We start from the raw sequence: 27,544 nt of genomic DNA, 5'->3' as shown, positions 1-27,544 counted from the left end.
ACTCTTTGCTAAAAGGAATCTCTACACAGATGTCCTCTACCACCATCCCCACCTCCCCTCTCCCTCTTTAGGATGTAGATACATTCCAGGGTGTCTAACAAAGTCCTAGTCCTGCTCTAGGATGTAAAAGAATCTCTGCTCAATCATCACCTGGTAACTGAAGTGTTAACTTTGTGTGTGAGAGAAGTGTTTTAAGTTGGGGTCACAGAACATCTCCAAAATTGTACACAACTCACTTGTGTGGGTGAGACTGTACATGACTGTGAGGAAAGGCTCATAGTTTTTAACTGTCTATGATGGGGGAGAAAGGCTTTAGGATGAACTCCTCTATCAGGGATGACAATAAGGTGGGGAGCTCTCAAGCAGTGCTTGTGTTGGTACTGTATTCTGGAGTAGAAAGTAGCCCCACAGAATGGCATTATGGAGGTGGTGGCCCATTTATTTAACCATCTTGCTCACCGGCCCTCTCCAAGTTCTCAGAACCTCACCTGAGCCAATGGGAAAGACAATTTGTAATGTGAGCCCCTTTGAGTATCCATTGAAGATCTGTGTGAACTTGGGGAAATTGTTTCTCTTCTTTGGAGGAACAGTGTCCTTATCAAGAGGTAGCAAGGTGTAGGGAAAGAAAGATGGCTTTGCAATCAGACAGCCCTCAGCTCAAATGCTGACTCCTCACTTAACTCGTCACAAAAGTCACTTAACTTTGTCATATTTCGGTTTCTAGGCTGTAAGTTCAAAATTATTAAGGTAGATGGGACTTACATGAGGATTAAGATCATGTAAAATCTTTTACACATGTAAAATCCATCATAGTGCCTTCACATAGTTGGTGCTCAGAGGCACCAGCTTTCTCCTGCCATCTCGCCCCACAGAGATGACCTGAAGTAGGTGGTCAACAACCTCTGATCTCCACCAGAAAGGGGACGTAGGTGATCCTGAAGCCAATGGTGAAGGTTTAGCTCATGTATGCCTGCCACAAAGAAAACGTCTGTGCCATTGATTTTCACAGCTTCACATATCTAAAAGATTGAAGAAGGAGTGAATTGCTTTGGTAAAAGGCCTCATTGCTCTCATGGAAGGAAAATGAGCTCTCCTTGTTCTCCTTAATAAAAAACAGCCTTACTTGATGATGGATAGATGCTGGGCCCCACTCTGTGCTTGCGCAGCCTGCTGGCTGTCTAGCATCCTCTCTGTCTGACATGCAGAAGACAAGCTGAGATTATTCAGTCCAAGTGAAGCAGCGCAGGCCCGAGTCACTGAGTACAGCCTGAACGGAATGGTCCCTTTCATCCGATCCCTTGTTTGCCTTTCTTCTGAGCCTTGAGGGTTGCAAGCGCTCTTGCCCTGGTCACGGAAACAGCAACAAGATTCTCATTTGTTTGGTCCTTTTCAATTACTCTATGAACTGAGCAGAACAGGGGTTATTCCATTTGGGAGATAAACAAACTGAGGTTCCTAAAAGACCGATTGTCTATTGAGAGCAGTGGTTCCCAACTGTGGGTGATTATGCTCCTCTACACACTGACATATGGCAACATCTTGGAAACATTTTTGGCTGTCACAACTGGGGATGCTACTGGCATCTAGTGGGTAGAGGCCAGGGATGAGCTAAATATCCTACAAGGCATAAGACATCCCCCCACAACAAAGTATCAAGAGTGCTGAGATTGAGAACCCTAATTCAGACCTTTAAACAAATCCTTTCCTGCATCTTCTAGAATAAGCAGAAGCAAGGATTAATGAGAAAGACCTTTCTCCTTTTGCTGTTGTGGATTGTTTTTTTGTTTCTTTGATTGTTTTTGAAACCAGGCACTGAGTCTGACAAGAGAACTTCCTTTCTTTTTACTCTGAAACACTTCCCAACACATCCCCTGCCATTTCTGCACTTCTGTCAGTCAGTAAGTCTGACTCCCCCTCGGCTTCCCGCCATCATTGCCCCCAGACTCATGGTCTTTAATACATCAACCCTGTCCTCTTGGGCAGTCACAGGAGGGTGCAGGAGAGAGTTCTACTAGGTACCCTCTGCCTAGGGCCCTCCCCTGGTGGGATGGCTGCTCCTAAGAAAGCTTCTCCTTGAGAATTGGAGACCACAGTGCTGTTAGTTCCTTCCCACAGGAGGCAGTTCCTCCAAAAACCTACAGTCTTTAAACTGGAAGAGAACTTTGAAATCTTTTTGTTCCCCCTACCTGACCCCTTTGGGGATCTCTGCCTTTTAGAAATGAGGAAAATTAGATTCAAAGTAGCAACAAAACTAGCACCAAGTCTCTTAACTGTTCCATGAGGGATCTTTCCAAGGTCCACTTGCACATGGCTGTCCAAGCCCCTGGCTCTGATTGGTGCTGGGTGTAGTTTCCCAACCTTGCCCCAGGTTAATGGGCTGGGATGGCCAAGTCCAAGTCATTTTGCTGGGATTGCATTTCTGGACTCAGGTAATGGCACCGAGATGCTGCAAGCCCCAAATGCCAGGAAATTATGTGACTGAGTGACCTAAACAGGGAACTCGAATTCATCTGGCCAGGGCAGCTCTGGATGCCTGGGGCTCAATGCATAGCACCTGAAACAGCTGATAGATTCCATTCTGTCATCAGAAGTAGCAAGCAACGATTTTACCTGCAGAAAATATGACTCTATTATATGTGTGCTCTCAGATCAAAGCCCAGAGGAAACATGCCATGAACAATCCCCTCCCCCAACAAAATTCAACAACGGGCTGTCAAACCAAGCAGATCAACTGTTTTCATGTTCTCCCCTTAATATCTATTTGCTATTGTTGGCTCCCTTTGTCATCAGCTGGTATGCTCTAGCAGACAAGTGGTAATTGCAGCCAGAGGCTTAAGGAAATTTATGCGAGAAGAACTAAACATGGAGAAAAATGGTACCCATTAACTGTCTTTCTGAATGTTGGGGAGATGATAGCAAATAGGGTATGTGGCGACGAGATACTTTGGTCCAGGACATAGCATTTCAATCTTTATTTTACTTTATTTTATTTTTGACTGTTGCACAGAAGTTTTCATGAACATGCAGTTTAATGAGAGGAAATGGATACAGCACAGGTACATTTGTCGGCCTGCATCACTCCCATGGTCCCTCCCAATCCTTCTTGGCCTCAAAACAGATCCCCAAACCTCAGTGGGCCGTAAGCCCTGATTTTGTGAGCACCTGAAGAGAACAATAATGGAAGAATGATAAGCACAGTTAGACTCTAATCTTCGATAAGGCAAGATAACCATGTCTTTCAGGATGTGTTTCCCCCTCTTAAGAAACAACACACCTTTAACATAGCAGAATTCAAAAAATACTTTTTTTATCTACCGTTGTTACTTTTTGTAATTAATTGCCTAGGACTATAACAACATCCACTGATTTCTCTGCCTCCAGCTTTGCCTCAATCCAATCCACACTGCAGCAAAAGTGAGCTTCCTAAAATGCAAATCTGATCAGCTTCCTCCTTTGAAAAAAGCCCTTATTGACTCCCTATTGTCTTCAAGAGTCCAAACTCCTTTTCATGGCGTGAAATGTTTTTCCATGCCTGAGTCCTGCTTGCTTCTTCAGACTTTGACAGTGCTATTCCCTTTTGCCCAGTCTCTGATTCAGTCTTCCAGAATATTTGCAGTTCCCCTTTCTTCACTTGGTTAACTCTTAATCACCCTTCCATACTCGAGGGGAAGGCTTCCTCCCTGGCAAGGCTCACCCCCTGGGTAAGACTTCCATGATCACCTTCCTGGTGACCCCCAGCCATCCCTGACTCTGGAAGGGAAATAGCATGGTTTTTAAGAGAACAGACTTGGGTGTCAGAGGAATGTAGGCTTGGATCCTGGTTTAGTCACTTACTAACCATGGGACCTTGAGTAGGTTACACAGCATCCCTCATTCCTCAGTCTCCACAGTTGCAACATGGAAATGATAATGATCTGTACCTCTTAGGGCCCTGGTGAGGCTCAGTTAAGACTCTGCAGTACAGCACTAGTCCCTAGCCAGTGTCTGCTAATAGCAGACAGCAAGTCCTTCATACTTGCTCTTCCCCTGGGTTCCCATGGCCCTCTGTGCTTCCAGGATCCCAGTCCCTACCAAGAAGCTCCTAGCAGGCAGGGACTCAGCACAGGATCTCACCCAGAGTAAGCACTAGATATGTTTGCACATGAGTGCACTAATTAATGAGCACATTTATTCACTGGTATAGAAGGATGAAGGATTCAAGTTCTACTTTGGACTTTAGCACAAACTAATTGTAAAAATTAGGCCAATTTTCTGAAACATAAATGCAGAAATAGTACAGAAATCAGCCAGTACGCAGGATCTGCCTCTTCCTAGATATGTTACTTTAACAAAGGAATTAGCACCTCTCGGAGCTTCCTTTTTCTTAGCTGTAGAATCAGAACAACGTTTATCTGTTGTAAGGATAAAATAGATATGTGCATATAATGTGTTTAACAAATACTACTTTTATCCCTGCCTCTCCTTCCCATATTTTCCTATTTTGCCTGGCAGAACCCCAGAGTGTTGAGGGCCTTGTCCAGTAACACCGTCAGCCTGAATTACTGTGCACCTGAAGTGCTGACGTTGTTATTTTTGCTCTTGTAAAATCATGAGACAAGTCAACTCTGCAGAATGTTGTATAAATAACTAGATAAAAAGATTGGTGTGAGTCCCTAAGGGCATGAGAGCCTCTACAGCTTGGCCCTTTTGAAGCAGGGAGGGCACCAGCAGTTCAGTGCCTGTCCTCTGTTGCTTTTGAGCTACAACACCCCTCATTCACAAGGGAGCCGGAGCAATGCCATTATCCCTCCCAAGCAGTAGCTCACTTTCAAGAGAGCAGAGGAAGAGGAGGTATAAGACCTAAGAGGTTCAGCATGTAAGGAGAAAAAAAGGACGCCCCACTGGGTAACCTAGGTTGCCTGCCCCTTAGTTGGCACGTTCATTATTGGCAAGGATGAAATGTAAACATGGCTGCTTCTGGGGCCCATGTTAGCTCCAGTAGAATGGGATTTCTGGTAAAGGCTGCAGTGCCTTCTGCTTTGATCTAGGGCTGCCCTTCTGGTTGCCTTGCCCACCCTCTACTTGGAAAGGCAGAGTGTGTAATGCAAAGAGCTCAGGCTCTGAAGTAAGCAGATGTAGATTTTAACCTGCTCTGTGCAGTCTACTGGCTGTGAGGCCCCAGGCAAATCTCTTTGCCTCTTCCAGCTCTTGGCTATCTTCTGTCAAGTAGAGACAATGCATTCACTTCCCAAAGTGCCTGGAGTGAGTTCTCCTGTTCCTCCCCATATATTTACATTTGCAACTCCTGCCCAGAATGCTTCCTGTACTCTCCACTCCCATTGCTGCCCCTTGCCTGCCTAATGCTTGATCTTCTTTTTCCCTCCTTGAAGCCTTCCCAGGCTCCCCTCCACTGGGCTCCTATTGGCCTGTACTTTCCTCTATGCTACTGTGCACCACTAGGCCTTGTCATTTCCTCATCTGCCTCTTCCTCTAGACTATCTTTGATAACAGGCATGCTCTCATTCAATTATTTGCACCCTGGCATGCAGAAGACTCTCAAGGAATGTTGGTTGATGAATTAGCGGGGAGAGTAAGCTGTGTCCCATATACTATTGCAAGCTGAGAGCACAGTAGTATCCTGTCTGGAGTGTAGGAAAAGAGTGACTGTACCCAGCGAGCAGGGTCTGCCTTATTCCAAAGTTTTATGTGTGCCTAGCCATGAGTAAGAGGAGAGCCTGGAGATTAGTTGCTGAGAATTGCAGAAACAGGGCAGGAAATAGAGTGTCAGGTCATATGAGGAGAAAGTGTTGATGATGGGGGCTGTGTGCAAGGCCTGTTGCCCCAGGATTGACTCTTACTGGATGGTAACCTCATGGCAGAGAGTTGGATGAAGGGCTGGGTGAGGTGGATAAAGCAGGGTGTTACTCTCCCCACTTGACAGAAGAGAAAACTAAGGCTCAAGGAAAACAGGTGGGTTTTTCCCAAAACACACAGCAATGGTAGAGCCTGAAGCTACTAGAAACTTTCTCCTGTAAGGCTCCTCTTTCTGCCCTACTAGATGCCTCCCAGAGGTCTCTGTTTTCCAGAGAAGATGCAAAGAGGTCATTGGAGCTATTTCCAAATCCTTTAGGTGCCTGGGTTTAGATGTTCCTGGCTGGAACTGGAGACTCCTCCTGCTGCTGCTAGGAAAGTTCTCCTGGTGGGAATAAGAACTTGCTGAAAGCCTGAGGAGCTGAGACAAAATTGTACAGGGTAAGAGGAGATGACACAGTGGGTTTGAAAATTGTGGTTTACTGGTCCTCTGGGCTCTGCCTTGGAGAATCATGTCCCAGGGAAGAGACTGTAGACCTAAAAAGTTATCAATGAGAATCTTAGCTGCTCACAGGTATAAGCTGTGAAAGAAGTAGACAGTGTTATTGTGTGTGGGTGGGTGTGCATGTGTGTTTAACGGCAAACATCCAATTTTGAAAGGAGTCAGATTGGAAACGCCAGTTAAGATAACTGAAAAATAGTCATTTTGGTGGGGTGGCATCATACACATCTTTAATTTACCTGCTTAATTTAGAGCTAGCTCATGCATCCTCCCCCATCCCAATCTGCACATCAGATTCAACAAAACAAGGCCAATCACGAAGGGCTTGGCAATCAGAGCTATTAGTGAGGCCAACTTGAGAAGGGAAAATAACTCAGCATGTCAAACCCAGCAGAACTGGGCAGGTGAAGCAAGTGGCTACTGGCCATTGATAGAGACTGGGGCATGCATTACAGCCAAGATCAAGCACTGGACCCTTGGCTGTTGTTTACTGTCAGCTGAGTTTCCTCTCACAGGTACTATCTGGGAGGAGCTGACTCCCAGAACCTGCTCCCTATCTGGCCCAGGAGAAGAGCCCCCAAGCCAGAGCTTGTCCAGAAAGCCTGTGCACACTGGGCCTGGACATGGAAGCATTTAAATGCTCTTTCTCCTTTCCCCTTGTTCATTTTGTTTATATCCAGTGTCTCCTCCCTTTGGACATTTCTGGCCTTTATAATCTTAGACAAAATTCCGCAATTCAGAAAATGACTATGTGGTAGGTCTTTGCAGGAATTTTCCAAAGTCCCCTCGCCAATTCGAAAGTCATAAGAGGAAGTCCACAATGAAGAAAAGACCCATTTTAGCTAAACAGCTAAATGCTAATAGCAGTTTTGGCAAGGTTGGAGGCAATAGGGGCTCTGAAATAACGTGGCCTCATCCTTACAAGCTTTTTTTTCAGGTATTTATAAACACCTCTTTAGAATTTCCAATCCCTTGTCACAATATATGATAAGATATCCACTTGCTTTTATTTTATATGCTGGATGTATGAGGTCATTCTAATCATGTGCATAAATTGCATGAGAAAGATGAAGGTGGGGAGAAAGAGTTCTAACAGGTAAGGTGCCTCTATCTGGCAGGTATTCAAAATATGACTATTCCATCATCTCAGCAGGACTATGAGGCTACATTATCGCCATTTCTGAACTTGGAAAACTGAGACTTAGAGAGATTCAATGAACAACCTAAAGTCATACAATTAAGTAGTGGCAGAGCCACTCTGTTCCTCCTAAATGTATGTTCTTCCCATTATACCATATTATCTCTTTCATTCAAGGCTGCTCTCTTACCACCCACCGCATACCTCCAAGTTCAATGCTACGTTTACAGGTGCACCCTTCACTCAATGAAATACAAGCATTCTGGTAATATTACTTGTAAAACAAAATGGTGGAGAGTTGATCTGTTTTCCCTTGGCATACATGATAAATTTGGAGGTACGTTTCCATGAGAAGGAAAAAGGTCTTACTATAGGCTAAGATAAAAATTAAGAACCAATCAATATAACTGGATATCAATCAAATGATAGAATTAGGTATTAATAGTATAGCACTAACTTGACTTGCAGAACTTTATCAAATTTTAGAGAATTCTGTAACTCCGGAAGTTTTTCTAAAACCCTAGGTACTTTATGACTGGACAATTCAGCTCCTGAACCTAGCTTCCCCCATAATCTGTTCATATTTTCAATGTGGTTAAAAATGTAGGCTTTGGAGTCAAAGTATGTGGGTCTGAATCACGGCCTCACTGTACATTGGCTACATGGCGTTAGCCAAGTTACTTAACATCTGTGTTACTTAACATCTGTTATTTCCCATCTGTAAAATGGGGATACTCAAAAATGGAAATTCCAGGATTGCTAGAAAAAATAAAATAATTTATGTAAGTATATTACGAGAATATCTAGCACATAGTAAGTATTCAATAAATATTGGTAGCTAATATAATCTGATATTTGCAATCACTAATAGAGTTAAATAACAGGTTGACAGTTTATACCTGTCAGCTGGATTATTCTTTAAATTGGTCGAGGAAATTTATTTCTTCCTTTGCTGGCTTACAGAAATGCAAGTCACCACCATCTCTGTGAAATAAAGTTTTGAAGACCAGTTACTCTCCACTCCCAGATGACTATCGTCTCTGTATTCATATGCTCATCTGACCTATCCAAAATAGCAGAAGCACTTTGTCACAACAGCAATGTTGGGGCAGAGAGTCTGGGTGTCATGGTCCTTGTTTACTTGGATGCCTGCAACAGTCGATTTTATGATAAATCCCATAATTAGGGCCATCTTACTCTGCCCTCCTTGCTGTGATCTAAATAGTCCTGCCCACATGTCTTGAAGGTTATGACTCCATCCCATCCAGTGGGAGAATCTCAGGTTCACAAGGAACCCTTAATTTGGGCTTTTTCTAGTAACATTTAAGTACAAATGCCACGGTCATCCTACAAGAATTTTTAATTATAATTTCATTTTAATATATTTTAATTAGTAAAGTTCATTTAAAAGAGTAACATGCAACTTAAATATACCAAATTTTAGCACCAATACATTAACCTGTATTACCAGCACACTTTTGTGTAGTTCTCAGAACTCTTCTCCCAATAAAGTTATACATATACATCAGAGCTTATTGAAAATGAGTTATTGGCTATGAAGGTTGCATCTTTATGCTGATTTTTTAAAAGATAAATTTATGCCTGAGCACCTCTATATGTGGAGAATTATACAGTTCCACAGCACAGAGACACAGCCTCGTGTTCAATTAAGAGTTAGGCAAAGAGAAGCTGCTTGACTCCCAAGGCTTAATGGTTGGTTGTACAATTATAACCAGATGTGTAACTCATCAGAGTCCTGATAATGTCACACATCAAAATAGCATTGGCATTCATTGTAAGCTTTGCCTCTTCTTGCCTGACTTTTGAATGCATGATAAGAGGCACAACCTGCTGTTACAAACTGTGAGAGATTTGGCTTCCAAGCTCAATTTTCCAACTACTCTCTTTTCAAGCTCCTGCATCAGTTTAATTGAAGAATTACCCTGAGATTGCCAGATGAGCTATTGCAGACTGATATCATTTGCAACTACTTCTCTGCATGAATCAGGGTTTTCCCAGTACTCTGTAAGCAGAAGAAAATAGAGGAATAAATTACATTCTAAGTCTTCTAGTAGCCTTGATTTCAAAAGTTTTATCATGTTTATCAAAACAATCTCATCATTCTCAGTGACTCTTCTTACTATATGTAAAATAAATGGTTAACAGTGAGACTTATGACATAAATGTGCACTATTAAAATGCCACATTAATTGATTTTGAATATTGGGTCCCATGAGAAATTTTATTCAAAAAAGATATTTTTTTCTTGTCTCAAAAGCTATTTCTAAACCTACCTTTCAAACTGTGATGGAGTCCCTTCCTTAGCCTTCCGTTTCTTATTCAATGTTCATTGACCACCTACCATATGCCAGGCACCATAGTAGGTTCTTGGACCACAGCAGCAAATAAGCCTGATAAGGTCCTTGTTCTCATGGGATTTACATTCCAGTGGAAGAAAGACAATCAATAAGGAAACAGAAACAAACAATTGCAAATGGCACATGCAGTGATGAAAATAAAGCAGGGTGAGATAATCATCACATTTGTATGTGCACGGGCATAACAGTGAGGGCCCGTTTGTTTTTCTCTGTTGAATACCTTTTGGAGGCACTACCTTCAAGGCAGCCAAATCCATACTTGGAGAGCTCAGCTCTAACTGCCACAAACATCTCCCTTTCATCAAATCAAAATCTGTCTCCCTGGAATTCCACTCATCCATCCCGGCTCTCCCCGCTGGGCCCTCTCCAAACCCATCTAATTCATCTTTCACAAGACAGCCCATCACGTGTCAGTACATGGTGAGTGGGTTCTCGTGGGCCATCCTTCTTCTCCTCTGAATGTTCCCAGTGCTTGCCTCTCTCACTGCCCAATCTTCATCCTCAGCTAGTGCTCCAGTTTGTCAATATCCCTCTAAATATATCATGGCAAGGCCTGAAGTCACTGTTTGTATGACCAGGACAGGACAAGACAATCACCTCCTCCTTCCTTATTCTCTGTTTCTCCACTCTCATGTATGTATCAACTTTGTTGCCAGGTCCCATAATACCATGACAACCTCTGTGGCTTACAGTCCACTGAATCGTCCCAGCCCTGTCTCAGGTTCAATACTGACACAGCTCTCCATCTCCTGGATATTTGCAGTTTTATATTGAAACCTCAGTGCAGCACATTGCAAGTGTTGGATAAACACACCTCACAGGAATACCTTAAGCACACCCTTAGAATGACCCTGTATGGTAGACGCATCTTAATGTATGTTCCAAGCTGGGGAATCTAGGCAACCTGGAGACCCATTTCTTGTCTATGAGAAACATCTGAGTACCACCATCCCCATGGCCCCATCCCATCCCATGGAACATGGGCTGTACAGGGCACTGAAGCCCTGAGTTTTGCGTTAAATGAAGGTTGCCAGGTGCAAGTCATTAAGGGGAGGGTGTTAAGTGAAAATGCTGTATAAACTGCATTTTGTTTGTGTGGTTGCAGTTTTCCTGCCCAGCCTGCTGTCTCTGGGCCATGCGGTTATGCCATCCAGCCCACCACCACTGGACTGTATATAAGGCAGATATGTTGTCCAGCCTGCCACCACTGGACCATACATAAGGCGGATATGTTGTCTAGCCCTCTGCCACTGGACCGTACATAAGGTGGATATGTTGTACAGCCTGCCACCACTGGACAGTCTCTGTATATAAGGTGGTTCTTCTGTCCAGCTCACCACCACTGGACTCTCTCCTGTGTATGTAGGCCCCTAATAAAACCCTGGATCTCGTCTGCTAGCTCTGGGTCTCTTCTCCAGCCTCTTGAACCTGGTGCCTTCCCTATTGAGGTTGACAGGGGTTTGGCACAAGGGCAAGATCTTCCCAATTATTTCTTGTGATGATGACCAAAATACACATAAGGACCACTCATACTGACTGATGGCTTCCTCTCTTGGGGGCTTCTGTCCCTGAAGATAACCCCTGGAGCTTGGTCAATGTTGCTTATACCACTGGGACTCTTCCATAGGGACAGTATGTTCCTAATGCCTGTTTCTCACTGTGTAAAGTGGCATTTTCTTTTATTGGTTTCAAAATGGGTCATTTTAGTATCAAACAGAGCCCAGTGGTTCAGATATTCTGAACCTGGGATGTGCACTCATTGTAATTCGGCAGCCTGGCACCCCTGTGACTAACTGCCTTGCCTCAGGTGGCTAATAGCCTCCAGCACTTTAGGCTTAAAGCCCGGCTTTTAGGCTTTTATTGAAAAAAAAAATTAAACAGTGCATTTAAGTAGTCTCAACCTCCCACTAGCCTTTTCAGTCTCTCATAGCACTTCCCCAAAACAACCAGCAATTCTGATGGCAGAGACCTCTGGAGTCCATGTCTACACCTTCCCCGACTTGCCAGAGAATTTTGTGTCACATTGTCTTTGTATTTCTAGTTATCTTCAACAACTTGCCCACAGATGTAGTTAGCACTGAAAGGCCCCTGTCCCAGGAAACTTCTTAGTCTCAGGTAAACCAGAACAGCTAATTATTCTAGCTAGCTTGAGAAAAGGATTGTGTCTCACAGTTGAGTCTTTTTTTTTCAGGTATCTTTCTTGTTCAGGTGGCCTCCAGGTTCCTGAAAATTAAGGGATCCTCCACTTGCTACAAAGTCTGGTTCATACTCTCTGGAACCTTTAAAAATACATACCTGTCCATCAGAATAGCCACTCTCTTCTTCATGACAGACTAAGATGCTCCAATTTTGTTAATGTGCCCTCAAAAGAAACCATACTATTATTGTATATTATTTCAACAAGATAATCTAGGCTCTGTGTGTGTGTGTGTGTGTGTGTGTGTGTGTGTGTGTGTGTGTGGTGTGTCCAGGTACCTAAAGGAATAACCTACCTTGATTTGAATTAATATTCCATGTCTTTATTTAAAGCAATCACCTATTTCTTACAACACAGGACCATGAATTTCTAGCCTATAGGATTGAACAAAAGCTTACTTAAAACCCAATTAGTAGATGTCAACTCCCCTTCTCAATTTTCCACTTGTAGTCATAGCCCCTTCTAAAACCTTTTATTAACAGCTTAAAGATTTCAGGATAAATTCCAAACATCTTAGCTCAGCACTGAAGGTCCATGGAGAGCGGGAACATCTCCTACTTCTCCACTCACAATTCTCATTCTGTCCATGCGGAGTTATTCCCAGAGTATACAGTGCTGTACACTCCTTCATGCCTTAGCATAAGGTGTTTCCCATGCCTGAAGCGTCTTTGCTCCTTTCTTCAGTTTTGCTAAAGCCTCAGTTGAAATTCATCTCAAAAACCCCTCCCCAGAAATGTTTCAATGACTCTATTCTGGGAACTCCCCACACTGGGCTCCCCTAATATTTTGTGTGTGGTCTGCCCAGCATGTCCCCACCGCACTGTAATAAAGACACTTATCTCTCCTCCCACTAGAGGACTGCAGCAGTGTCATATTTATTTTAATATTTCTAGTGTCCAACTGAGTAGTTTGCACTGAGCAAATATATAAGCCAGGAACTAGTCAGGAAAACCACACCAAATAAATCATCAGAAGGAATTTAATAGCAGAAACAGTTTATGCAGGTGTTGAAGGACTAAAAGAGCATATCAGTGTGCTCACTGATATAACCTAGACATGATAAATGCAGGAAATAGCAACCTATCCCTAAGGCTGGGGAACAAGGGCAGAGGTGAATCACCAGAACCTAGAAGCTCAGAAGAGGAGGTCCACAGAGCTGCCCAGATGCTGTGGCATCCCTGAGACAAAGCAACAAGACTGGCTCTGGTGTGCTGAAAGGAGCTGGAGGCTGGAACCAACCATTGCTGCTGCTGCTGCTGCTGCTGCTGCTGGGTGGTACCTGCCACTAACTCAGGTAGCAAAGACAGGAATGGTAAACAAAAGAGGAATAAGACAGACCCTTATCCCTCCTTTAAATCTCCCCCTAATGTCACCTATTTGCAGAACCTAACAGCAAGCCAGCTAGAATAATTAATTGAGAATAAGGGGTTTCCTGGGCACAAGGCTTTCAGTGCTAAAATGGGAAACAGACTTAGGAAAACGGGGACAATTGGTCACCCTAGAGCCAGCAATCAAAGGATAAATGTGGTTTGCAGAGTCCCAGCCCCAGAATTACATATCAGAGTGTAGAAGGGTGAGTTTGGGGCTGGGAGACAATAAGTAAATGACTGCCACAATGGATGATCAATTAGTTTTGCTTGAATTAATTAATGCATTGTCTAGATGTCTTGGAGAATGCTAGGAACTCTGGGACTCTGGGCGTTAGAAATGTGATGGCCAGTTTATCATTAAAGCCTTGTGCTAGCCTTCACCCAATGTTCCTGGGTACCCCACCTGTTGTGCTAGTCTCTGAAGCATCTGCTTCTGTCAGTAACTCTATTTAGATCTATTGTCTTGATTGCTTCTGGAGCATTTCATAGGTTCTGAAGTTGGACACTCTTAGATGCTCCCCAGAATCTGAAGAAAGACAAGCACCTAAATCCTGGAGGCACCTATTAGGGCATGTAGTTAGTCAGATGGCTCCTTCTAAGAGCAGCTCTTTCAAGGAACTTATACAGAATCAATTGCATCTTATTGTTTAAAGTGTGGTGCATGCACTAGCAGCATTGGCATCACCTGGGAGCTTGTTAGAAATGCAGATTCTTGGGCCCCTCCTTATACCTACAAAATTAGACCAGAAATATCCTCAGGTGGTTTGCATGCACATTAACATCTGAGAAGCCTTGGTCTATAGTAGAAGTTTTCAACTCTGGCTACTCTTGGGAATGACTTGCGGAGCTTTAAAGACATTCTGATGCTTGGTAGACCTCAGAGACTCTATAACATTTGGTTGGGTTGGGGCAGACACTGGTATTTTTAAAGCTCCCCAGGTGATTTTAATGGGCATTCAGAATGGCAGACCACTGATCCAGAGCATGTGTGAGATCACAAAGCGACATGCTGCTAGCACTCCAATTATCTAACTATTGTTGTGTACAGAGGCACACAAATAAAATAACTCAGGCTCAGTTCCCCAGTTCTACGGCAATTTAATGATATTTCAAAGGCTACAACTGAGATAGCCTGACTCCTGATTCAAGTACTATCACATAACCACCATTGCATCATCATTGACTTTTGTAGTTATTTATTTATGAGAAGATACTTTAATAATGTGTCATCTGATACTTGATCAAGTCTTAAGGATTGTACTGAATGACTAGGAAAACTATTCAGGGGTAAAGAACATGATCTGGGTGAAGCCTCTGAATGTAGAAATTCAGCTGGTCATTCACTCAAGCAGGACCAATACTCTCGAACACTGGGGATGCTTAACGGCTGCCCACTCTCTTTGCCTTCTTAAAGAGCTCAATAGTTAGTGTGTTCCCTTCTACTTCCTATCATTTCAACCTAACTCAGTTTAATTCAAAAGTTATTTATGAAGCATCTGTGTGCAAATCCCTGTGAAGATGCAGAGATAAAGTTGCCCTCATGAAGAAGTTTCTACTCTGGTTGGGAGAAGAAGACAAATACATAATTACATAAACACAAAACTACTGCTTCAAATTCTTTATTAGACTCAAGCAGCAGTAGGAGCAAAGGACATAGATGCTAAATTCCATTAGGAAAGAACAGGTAAGTCAGCATGAAGTTGAAAGGGAAGTATGCCACATCCAAGCAGATTGGTTACCAAGTGGTTTTCTTGGAGGCTTTGGAAGAGGTGGGGTTTTCATGTGAACAGATGGAGGTAGAGTAGTTCAGAAAGAGAGAACAGCACAGAGACCTGGATGTAGAAGAGTTTGGATGATGTTAGTGAAAAATAGAAGATAAGACAGGAGGAGTGGGTGAGAGGCCATAATATGGAGGAGGCCAGAAATTAGAGTGTAGTTAAACAGGGTGAGTCACTAAAGGGGTTTTGTTTTTTGTTTTTTGATTTTTTTTAAAACAGATTTAAGCCCTGTAGAGAATGAATTAAGGCACATAGGGCAAAATTGGAGGCAGACAATAGACTACTATGCCAACAATCCAGACAAGCATAAAGTGATCCTGAAGTAGAGAGGCATTTAGGAGAAAGGAAAGAGAGTGTAATATGAGAGGCATTGGATCTAGGTCTTAATTAGCACATTTAGGAGAACATTTATGGGATAAGTAGACATTGTGCTTACATTGGTTAATTGAAAGTACATTTCCCTGGGGCTAAATTACAGTGAGCACTATTAAATCACAATTAAGGTCTATCTGGGTATCTATACCATTATGGATTGATTTTGTGAGTGTTAGGACTGGCTCAATTTAGGGGACAGCAATATTTTTCAAATTTCTCATTATTTGCAAAACAACTGTAAACAGAATCTCAGGGCCAACGCAAGGCCACTGATTGAGCAAGACCTTAGGCCTTCGGGACTGTCCCAGGCACCTATAAGCTGTGGTGGGAGTTTGGGATCTGGGCAGCAGCCCTTGATACCACCTTGGGATTTGAAAGACCTAAGGAGAGATGAAAACTTATCAGAGGACTTGACATCACACCAGGGAAGAGTTCAGGAAGCCCGGAAAATCCACACTAAGCCAAAGCCCATTGATCTTTCAGCCCAGGTAATCAGTACAGAGAATGCTCAAGAAAAGGCTGCAGGAACTCACATATAATTTATTGATCAGTTAGCACTTATTTTGGCATAACTGTTGGACAACCAGTGTACTAAGTACTGTAAAACACAAATAATGAAAAGGATACAAATTCACAGATTCAGATTCAAATTTCATCTTTTTTGTTTTGTGACCTTGGGAAACCTGCTTAACTTTTTTTTTGAGACGGAGTCTTGCTCTGTCACCCAGGCTGGAGTGCAGTGGCGTGATCTTGGCTTACTGTAAACTCTGCCTCCCAGATTCAAGCGATTCTCCTGCCTCAGCCTCCTGAGTAGCTGGGATTACAGGCGCACACCATCACACCCAGCTAATTTTTGTATTTTTAGTAGAGACAGGGTTTCACCATGTTGGTCAGGCTGGTCTCAAACTCCTGATCTTGTGATCCGCCTACCTCAGCCTCCCAGAGTGCTGGGATTACAGGTCTGAGCCACTGCACCCGGCCAAAACCTGCTTAACTTCTGCAAGCCTTAGTTTCCTTATCTATAAAATGGGGATAATAATAGTACCTGCCTCTTAAAGCTTTATGAAGGGTAGGCTGGGCCCAGAGGCTCACGCCTGTAATTCCAGCACTTTGGGATGCTGAGGCAGGTGGATCACTTGAGCTCAAGATTTCAAGACCAGCCTGGGAAACATGGTGAAATCCCATCTCTAAAAAGGCAGGTGAATTTGAGGCCAGGAGTTCAAGATCAGCCTGGCCAACATGGTGAAACTCCGTCTCTACTAAAAATACAAAAAACTAGCTGAATGTGGTGGCACATGCCTGCAATCCCAGCTACCTGGGAAGCATGAGAATTGCTTGAACCCAGGAGGTAGAGGTTGCAGTGAACCAATATCGAGCCACTGTACTCCAGCCTGGGTAACAGAGTGAGACTGTCTACAAAAAAAAAAAAAAAAAAAAAAAAAAAGCTGTATGAGGGGTAAATGAGATAATTACATATGTGTGTGTGTGTATATATAATATATGATATACATAATTATTCATATGTGTGTAGGATACATATTATATATGATAGACATAATTATTAGCCTCTAAAATGTTAATAATTATATAATATATAATTAGTATTTCATATGCTGGGCACAGTGACTTGCACCTGTAATCCCAGCACTTTGGGAGGCTGAGGCAGGTGGATCACTTGAGCTCAAGATTTCAAGATCAGCCTGGGAAACATGGTGAAATCCCATCTCTAAAAAATAAAATAAAGTATGATAATTAATATGTATAGCAATTATGTATATTTTATACAGGACCTGGAATATAGTGAAGACTCAATAAAATGGCAGTGATTGAAATAGTATATTTTATTAGAGTCCCGTATGATGTGATATAAGTCAGAAGAGCATAGCAAAAGTCACAGAATTTGAAATCAGATAGACTAGAATTTGGATCCCAGCTCTAACATTAGAAATTATCTATGTGATCTTCCGCTAGTCACTTGTCTTCTCTGAACCCAGAGATGACAACAGAAGTGAGAACAAGTCAGAGTGGTATTGTGGAAATCTAAGGTTGTTGGAACAGAAATGCAGGTGAGAGGAGGAGGGAGTAAATAATAATTAAGATGACCTGGGGTTTATCTGTGAATATTTCTTAGGGTTCACAAGATTTGAGCTCTTTAAGCAACTTATAGACAAATCAATGAACAAGAAGTAGGGGAAAATACGTACAAAGTACTGATGGCCGGAATGAGCAATTCATGTGTAAGAGATGTAAAACAGATTTGACTAAAAGTTGGAAGAGGTTTGCATTGCAATTAACTTCCTTTAACCAATACAGCAACCTGTCCAAATTCAGGCAAACCAACAGTAGTAGGTCCAGCCAGAACTAGAACCCAAAGAGTCTGGCCCCAGAGCCAACTCCCTTGACCACTAGGCTAGAATGCCTCTGAGGCCAGGTCAAAAAGTTGGGGATCCCTTGAATTACAATCTCACAATGTGAAAGTTCCATGAGAATGGAGATCACACCTGTCTTATTCATTACTACACCCACAGTGCTAGGCATATGGCAAAGACTTAATAAATATTTATTGAAAATATGAATGAGCACACCAAACAGAGTTATCTATTTTACCCCCTTTTCCTTTTACTATTTTTTTGTCTTTTTTGGAATACTGTCCTAGGTGTAGTCCTCCAAATCCCCATTGCCTGGCCAACATGGTGAACAGGACACTGCCTGGGCATAGGAGGGCTCTCAGAAACTTCTTACATCTCTGGGAAGATCATAGTTTAGTTCCACAGAGAGACAGAGGCAGCACTCTCTTGGGGCAAAGATAAATTTGTTGCAGTGAGAAAGAATAAAAATTGTGTTATTTAATGTCTTTCTAAAATAGCATACAAATGTTTCATTGGTTACCTTATACCTTGGAACAACAGTAGGTTAAGGGCTTTTGGAAGTACACTCCCTTTTTCCCTTCTTCCATATTAAACCTGGCTGTATTTGTTATGTCCCCACAGGCAAAAGAAACTTTCCTTCCCCCAGTGAATGGCCCTTTATAACTCTGCCACTGATGAGACTGTGGTTAACTGGTATCTGTCTTGATTCACATGAGACAAAAACTATCTCTTACAGAAACCATCAAAAACCAACAGCTGGGCCTGGATGTTATTTGATGAGCTTCTAGAGATCTCCAATGGAAGAAGACTCATCTAAAAAAGGACCTTGCCTGGAATGTGTTTAGAGTAGGAAATACAGTGCTCTCATGGGTATAATGCACTCTTCACGGATAGCTACTAAAACTCCATGCCCTGGCTCTGCTATGAAGTTCCCCCTAGCTAGATGAGTGGCTTTGAAAGCAAAAGATAATAATTGACATCTGAGCAGTACAGAAGTTGATACTGACAGCAGACTGTACTACTTTGGCAAGATGATAATGACTTATACAGATGTGGCAAACTAGTTAAACTGTCTAAACATGCCCATATGCAATAGTTTATTTTACTTTTATTTAGTTGTTTATTGAGATAGGGTCTTACTCCCATCCAGGATGAAGTGCAGTGGCATGATCACGATTCACTGCAGCCTCCAGTTTCTGGCCTCAAGTGATCCTCTCACCTCAGCCTCCTGAGTAGCTGGAATTACAGGTGTGTGCCACCAAGCCCAGCTAATTGTTTTTTATTATCATTTGTTGTCAAGACAGGGTTTCACTATGTTGCCCAGGCTGGTCTCGAGCTCCTTGGCTCAAGCGATCCTCCCACTTTGGCCACCTAAAGTGCTCAGATTACAGGCATGAGCCAGTGTGCCCAGCTGCAATAGATTATTTTAAACCACCAATAAGTCTGTGATGCAGTACTAATGCCTTCATAGATATCAAACACAAATCTCAGAAAGAAGAGGCCAAGACTAACTTCTGGTCTAGGTCTCTTCCATTTTTCATCATGCCGCTTCTATCTGAGACCATTACCATGACATTTGATGGGGGATACATAATTCCTCCTGCTCCAACACCCAGGTCTTCTACACAGGCACACACACAAACACAAACACATAGATACACACACACACACGCATATACACACACACACAAAGAGAATGGAAGGTCTCATTAAAACAGCGTATACTATCTGCTCCCTGATTACAAAGGAATGCAGATAGCCTATTTGGATCTTTCAGTACTCCAGTAACCCCCTTTTCCTCTTCTTCTTTGGTTCTCTGGGTTTTTTTTAATTAATAAGGTAATTAATTCAACAATTATTTTAGAATATTTCTATAAAACCAATACTGCACTTGATGCTAGAGATGCAATGGTAAACGAAACAGACATAACATTGGCCCTTGGGATGCTTATAATCTTACGGAGGTAATTTGCCAATTGCCCCTCCATAAAAACCACCTCAATCAAAGAAAATTAAATTTTCTTTACTTTTCTTCTTATTTTGTATTTCCAATGCAGCCTCCCATTTTAACATATTTGATCTTTAAGCATGTGTGTCTACTTAAGATTCAACTATAACTCTCATTGTTTCAAACTTTGTTTCAATCAACAGTATTTTAAAAAACTATCTATGTTGTTACACATATATCTTGTTAATTTTATCTAACTACTACATAATATTCCGTAATATGTACTTGCCATATTATACTTGTCCATATTCCAACAGTAGGTGCCTGTGTTTGTTCTAAGTCCCCACTATAAAAATCAAACAGCACAAAGGAAATGTTGTGCCTGCCTTCCAAAAGGCCTGCATAGAAACCTGCATTATCTGGCATGTATTTCAGAATCTACTCTTTGGAATATATTTATATACATTGATCTGGAGTAAATATATTCCAGAAATGGAGTTGCTGGATCCTGTGGCAAAAACATAGTTAACTTTAAGTTTAGATATTTTCTAATCTTTAGATGCCAACATGACACTTTTAACAGGTGACAGTGGTAAAGTCTGGCTATTGCTAAAGATTTGGAGATTTGCAGCAGTCTACTGGTTGGCTTCAGATTCCAGGGCTGGGTGTAAATAAAGGGCAACTTGATAAACTTTTGATTTGTAGTCTCTATCTCACTGCCAGTGGATCTCTCCAATGTCCTGAACTGCCTTTGTCTAGAAGGCTGCCTGCCTGTCATTAGGCCTTCTGGTCAGTCAGAGGCTCAAGCTTGTGTTTAACATTGATATACTGAGATCCTCTGCCTGCTGTTAATGATTTAGTGCCCTGTTACTATGTATGCCTGGCCTTCCTAGGTCTCCAGTGATTTCTGGATTTTCCTTGCTGATGTGAGAAGTCAGAAATTGTGGAGAATTCATCTTCTCTCTCACACGAAACCAGCTATATTTTGATACCACTTTGCTAGTCTATCTAGGCCAACAGTTAACTACGTTATTGCTACATTGAGGGAGAATAAAAGGACAAAATCCTTAACCAGTGATGTAGGTCCTCCCTCCTCTTTTAAGGCTAGAGATGAATATTGGTAAAGCAGTTGAGGTGATGATAAGAAATAACTCCAGTTATTCCCTTTCTGTTGATAGTAATGAACTATGATGGTTTTTGCCCTCTCTTTTCCTCGTATCTCACAACAATACTTTGGGGACAAGAGAAGAGAGGGTAAAAATGAAAAAGGACAACAACAACAACAACAACAAAACAGAGGCTAGGAAGGGACATGGGGGCTGATTTGCCGCTGCTCCAAAGGGAAGAGTTTCCAAGTCAACAGGACAGGGAGGCTTGTTCTCCATCCCTTCCCTCCTCTGTCCTCTTCAAGATTGTTTCTGGGCCTTTTCGCTCTTCTAGAACAAACTCCTGACAGTGTGCCATGCACTTGCAAAGGAATAATGATATCTGTGTCCCTGGGAGAGACAGGCCTGCTGTCAGTAGGGAGGAGGCTGATGTGGATGCGTGCGGAGCTCAGTGCCCCATATGCACAAACACTGACAGTTCCCAAATCAAATCAGGAGTGACATTTCTTTGACCAAAACTTTGCAGGACTCTATTTTTTTTTTTTTTTTTTACTTCAGGTCAGAGAAAGATTTTAAGAAAGTAATAATAACTTTATCAATCTGCCTAATGATAGTCTCATCCAAAGGAAAAGAAATGATTGAAAATTCTTTAAGGGAAGACAGTGTGGTCTTGGTCTTCAGGGTAGCCCAGAATGTAGGATCTGGCCTGAACCAAGGCAGGAACTCAGTGATACTGTGGAACTTTCCCAGCACTTGAGGGACACTTAATCCACAAGAGATCCAGGAGGGATCATTAGGCAGTGCTTTCACAACATATTTCAATCTCACGTCTGGGGAAATAAAATCCTCCATGACTTAGTGGGATATGTATGAGCAGGCCCCCAAAATCTAGACTAGGGAGGAGAAGAAGTACAACATAATTTATATGCAAATATAAATTATAGATTTTCAGCATTTTCTTAAAAGGGCAGCCAAATTTGTAAGGACTTGTTTTTTTTTTGTTTTTTTTTTTTGTTTTTTTTTTGACAGAGCCTTACTCTGTCACCCAGGCTGGAGTGCAGTGGTACAATCTCTGTTCACTGCAACCTCCACCTCCTGGTCTAAGTGATTCTCCTGCCTCAGCCTCCCAAGTAGCTGGGATTACAGGTGCATGCCATCACCCCTTGCTAATTTTGTATTTTTAGTAGAGATGGGGTTTTACTATGTTGGCCAGGCTGGTCTCAAACTCCTGACCTCGGATGATCCACCCACTTTGGCCTCCTAAAGTGCTGGAATTATAGGCCTGAGCCACCGTGCCCTGCAGGACTTGCTTTTGAAATGTAAATATAACTCCCATAAGTGGAATTTGAACAATGAGAACACATAGACACAGGGAGGGGACCATCAGACAATGGGACCTATCAGAGGGTAGGGGGCAAGGGGAGGGAGAGAGTTAGGATAAATACCTAATGCGTGTGGGGCTTAAAATCTAGATGACTGGTTGATAAGTGCAGGAAACCACCATGGCACATGTATACCTATGTAACAAACTTGCAACTTCTGCACATATATTCCAGAACTTAAAGTTAAAAAAAAATGTTTTTAATGTAAATATGTTTAAAAACACCTAGAGAGAGACGCCATAAGAAAATATAATAGTACTAGATGCTTAGCTGTTAGAGATGGGAGGTCCAAATGACCACAAGTTGTTTTCAGGCTCGACTGGGACTCATCTCCCCACCCTGCAAACATCATGCTCATGCCAAGAACAGGTGAAGGGCCCACTTTTATTTTGACAAAAAGGAGGGAGAAAGGTAGGACAGGAAGTTGATGCCTAGAAAAAGAGGACCACCCTACCTTCTCTTCCCTCAGAATAAGACTGAAGAGAAGCAATTAGAAGTTACAAGTTATTGATGAGGTGACAAGATGGAAGATCTATAAGTCTGGACAAACCATTGTGCTGTAGTAGACCTTAGTTACAAGCCAAGAAAAAAAAATCTGAGGAAGCCAGATTTCAGCTTAATTATAAGGAAGAGCTTTCTAATAAGTGGAATAGAATTTATTTTTAAAACTCAGTTATAGGAAAAGTTGCCTATGAATAGGGTGAAATCCTCTTTGTTGAACATATGCAAGCATAATCACCCTCCCTTTCAGTGATTCTGGAGAAAATATTTCTGCTTTGGATTGAACAGTAGGTGCTATATTATTATATATCTTAATTTTAAAATGATTATGTTTATATAGACAAGAGAACTAATTAACAGCTTCTGAGTAAAAATGTTTAACATAGGCTGGGCGCCCTGGCTCATGCCTGTAATCCCAGCACTTTGGGAGGACCAGCGGGGTGGGTCACGAGGTCAGGGGTTCAAGACGAGTCTGACCAACATGGTGAAACCTCGTCACTACTAAAAATACAACAGTTAGGCAGGCATGGTGGCCTGTAATCCCAGCTACTCAGGAGGCTGAGTCAGGAGAATTGCTTGAACCTGGGAGGTGGAGTTTGCAGTGAGCTGAGATCGCACCACTGCACTCCAGCCTGGGTGACAGAGTGAGACTCAATCTCACAAACAAAACAAAACAAAACAAAACAAAACAAAAGTTTAACATAATGTCCTGCCTTGGAGCAATTGCACAATATTCCGCTCCTATCTTCCCAACAACTCCAGGAAGTCTAACTGCTTTCTGTCGTCTGCACAGCTGTCACTTTCTGCTGTCCCCCAGGTGACTATCCACAACAATATCAGGTGTATCCCCATCCATATATCTCTGAAAACAAGCAAAAGAGACCTTCTTATTTCAGCATTTTTTAATTAATGATAGAAACACAGACATCAAGAACCAAAGCTAACAAGGAAAAAAGACAAAGCTCCCAGAATCCTACAATGCACCCCTTTTCTATGTCTCTAACTCCATTTTTTAGTGGCTGTCAGTGAATGGTCTGCTTTTCTGTTCCATGACTAAGGGTGGATCTCATCAACTCTCTCCTTACCCTCAAACCCCACCCTTTTCTTGACCAGGTGGGGTCTCTTTCTCAGGGAAGACCTTTCTCTCCAGTGCATAGGCTGGAAGTCAGAGACAGGGTCAACCTATCAACGGAAACTAGTGGTTGTTGTAGTTCATTTTGGCTTTAAGTAAACAACACACATCTCAGGGAACTGCAGTCTAGGAAACAAATATCTATTTATTATATATTTACTGTATTCCAGGCTCTGTGACAGACACTTTATACTCCTATTTCACTTATCCATCATACAACCCTAAGAACTAGGTGTTTCTTCTGCTAGAAGCCTTCCTTTCTTTTAGCAGCCAATGGCTTTTGGAAGCCATGAGTTATGAGAAGATGAGCAAGACTGGTCTGGTTGTCAGAATTTTCAGAATTGTTTTTGTCTACATTATGTTCACCTACATTATGGGAGTGGGCAATAAAACACCAAAGTGGAACTAAATAGAAGATATTTTATCAATGCATATACGAATAACACTGTAATGTTTCACCCTTTTTTTTCCAGTTTACGTGCTCTCACGTCATCTTCACATTTCACTCCAAGTTCATCTCCACATTCACATCCCCTACCAAGAGGCATCAGGAGATGAGGAAGCGCCGAGTCCACCAAGCAATTTCACCAGCTCTTCATATGTTCTTCTTGGAGGTTTCGTCCAATAATCTTACCTCTTTCTTGTGTATTTAGGTCATACAAGTTACTGATAAGGTGACAAGATGGAAGATCACTTCTCACAAAGATGATGCCTTCTCACAAAGACTAAAAGGTTTCCAGATAGATTTGAGCTCTTTCCGTATTGTGCACCAATGATATCACATGGCCCTCTCATCCCAACCCCTAGAGGAGCCTCAGTGAATCAAAGGCATATCAAGATTACAGAGCACTATATGTAAATGAAGGGATAGGTGAAGACTAAATACCCTCAGATTTAAAAAGCCTGTAGAATGATTTCTAATCCTTTGGGTATAAAGACACAAGCACATGTATGCTTATTGCAGCACTATTTTCAATAGCAAAACTTGGAACCAACCCAAATGCCCATCAATGATAGACCGGATAAAGAAAATGTGGCACATATACACCATGGAATACCATGCAGCCATAAAAAAGAATGAGTTCATGTCCTTTATAGGGACATGGATGAAGCTGGAAACCATCATCCTCAGCAAACTAACACAGGAACAGAAAACCAAATACCGCATGTTCTCACTCATAAGTGGAAGTTGAACAATGAGAACACATGGACACAGGGAGGGGAACATCACACACTGGGGCCTGTCAGGAGTGGAGGGAAAGAGGAGGGAGAGCATTAGGACAAATACCTAATGTACACAGGGCTTAAAACCTAGATGACGGGTTGATAGGTGCAGCAAACCATCATGGTACATGTATATCTGTGTAACAAACCTGCACATTCTGCACATGTATACCAGAACTTAAAGTAAAATAAAAAAGAAAAAGAAAAAAAATACTGTAGTAAGTTGTTGTTTGGTGGTCCTTCCCTCATAAATAAGAGTGAGCTGTGGCCGGGTGCTGTGGTTCACAACTGTAATCCCAGCACTTTGGGAGGCCTAAGCAGGTGGATCACAAGGTCAGGAGATCAAGACCATCCTGGCTAACACGATGAAACCCCATCTCTACTAAAAATACAAAAAAAAAAAAAATAGCTGGGTGTGGTGGCTGGCGCCTGTAGTCCCAGCTACTTGGGAGGCTGAGGCAGAATGGCGTGAACCTGGGAGGCAGAGCTTTCAGTGAGCCGAGATCAAGCCACTGCACTCCAGCCTCAGCGACAGAGCAAGACTCCGTCTCAAAAAAAAAAAAAAAAAAAAAAGAGTGAGCTGCAACAGGACCTAGGACCTAGTCCTATGGGTCTAAAGTAAAGAAAATACTAGGGAAACATGTCATCTTTTTCTCCCTGTCCAATGTTCCTTGTGTGAGAAGCTCAGTTTAACTCCTCTGGCTGCAATTGAATATTTCTGTTTAGACAAACCTTCTCTCAATGATTGTATTTTATTCCCATTTAATAGATAAGAAAGCTGAGGCTTGAAGTATTTCTGTAAGCTTCTCAAAGCTGTTTGACTCCAGAGCCACATCAAAATCTCAAGCTATTTCTAACATACAGAAGAAACCCTCATCTGTTCAATAAACTATGTGCTTTCAAGATTCAAAGCAACTTTATGTGCCCAACCCCTTCATAAAGACTTCCAGGCTTTTACAATACATAAAGCTTTCTCCATTCTCTGTGCCATGTAATTTAGTACCTAATTATATATTGTCTTATAATGTTCTCCTAATTGCTTCGAGTATATTTGTACTGCTTCTCTATTAAGGTTATAAAAAAGATCCTTGAGGGTAGACAGACACTATGTCTGACACTACTTTTCGTTTTAATGACTTCCCTCCTTTTCCACCCTATATCTCTCCCACTCCACCCCTAGAACATGAAAATCAAATCATAAGGTCTGGTCCAGTCTGCACTACCCTGGATCCTTAGGAACACAGAGGTAATAAGGCGTGGTAGAAAAAGCATGTGATGGGCGAGTGGAGCACCTGTATTCCAGTCCTTCCCTAGCTCTGAAACACTGGAAAACCATCTGCCCTCTCTGGGCCTGTTTCCTCATTGGTGAAATAAAGGCAATGGGCTACGTGATCACCAATGTTCCTCCAGCCCTGTGAATCTATCTGTTAAAGGGAAAGGTGACCTTCATGAAAAAATTCAGTCTGAGATCACGGGACCTCGCATATGGTTGGTTGACAGATGGTTGGAGTTGCTATAGCCCTGATTTTAGAAACAGACTGGAAGCAGCTCCCAATCGTGCCTCACTCCCCCAAAAAGGGATGTCTCTGTGCCCTCCATCATATGCCATGAAGGTGGCAAAACATAAACACACAGGGCAGTTCTAAGAGGAACCATGCTTACGTAAGCTCTATGGGACCACTGAATTTCAAGGGAAGGCTGGAGCAAATGTTCTTCCTCTGAGGAGTGAACTATAAAAGATAACCTTGAAACTGTATTGTATCCATCTAATCAACTGAATCAATCATTAAAAGCTAAAAGCATGAATTCCCAAAAGGGAATTGATAGACTGCATAGGTATCTCAACAGAGAATCACCATAATTCAACATTAGTTCAATGTACCATTAAAGTATCCACATAGCTAATGGAATTTCATCAGGGTTTGAGGTTTTTCCCAAGTTGTTTAAATTGCCTCAATCATGAATGACTTCCTGGATTAAAAATTAAATGCACTTTCAAGTATTTAATTAGATATATTTATTACTAAAGTAGATAAAATAACTAAAATTTATCTTATAAATCTCTTATTTAAAGAGCTATACTACATCTTTAAGACCATAAACATTTTGTTGATAAAATTTGGATACAGCTGCTTTTAGGGATTAAACAGTAGCCAAGAATTTTTCTTTATGATTCTCTCCTTAGATTCAATAGTGTCCAAAGAAACCTTAGGTTTTTATAGTTTTGAGGTCTTTTAGTGCTTGTGAATTTTAGAAAAACCCATTATGAGATTATAAAACTGATGTTGAGTGAGGGTAATGGTGGTGAACTGCCAGACATAGCAAGATGGAGCTCCTCAGAGGAGGTAGTGCGT

At 42.0% G+C, this 27,544-nt stretch overlaps 1 protein-coding gene across 1 annotated transcript in view; it reads left to right on the top strand.

The window, feature by feature from the left end:
- The window catches only part of LOC129051079 (acid-sensing ion channel 2), a 388,338-nt gene extending 362,233 nt beyond the window's left edge, over positions 1-26,105 (top strand). Inside the window, exon 2 of the mRNA XM_063718096.1 lies at positions 24,440-26,105. Coding sequence (XP_063574166.1) covers positions 24,440-24,619 — 180 coding nt within the window. The 3' untranslated portion in view covers positions 24,620-26,105. The remainder of the gene's footprint in view (positions 1-24,439) is intronic.
- Positions 26,106-27,544: the final 1,439 nt, after the last annotated feature.

This window comes from Pongo abelii, chromosome 19 (assembly GCF_028885655.2).
Source record: "Pongo abelii isolate AG06213 chromosome 19, NHGRI_mPonAbe1-v2.0_pri, whole genome shotgun sequence".
In the NCBI taxonomy this organism is placed as follows: Eukaryota; Metazoa; Chordata; class Mammalia; order Primates; family Hominidae; genus Pongo; species Pongo abelii.
The sequence above is the reverse complement of the archived record's forward strand: the minus strand, read 5'-3'. Positions and strand labels throughout refer to the sequence as shown.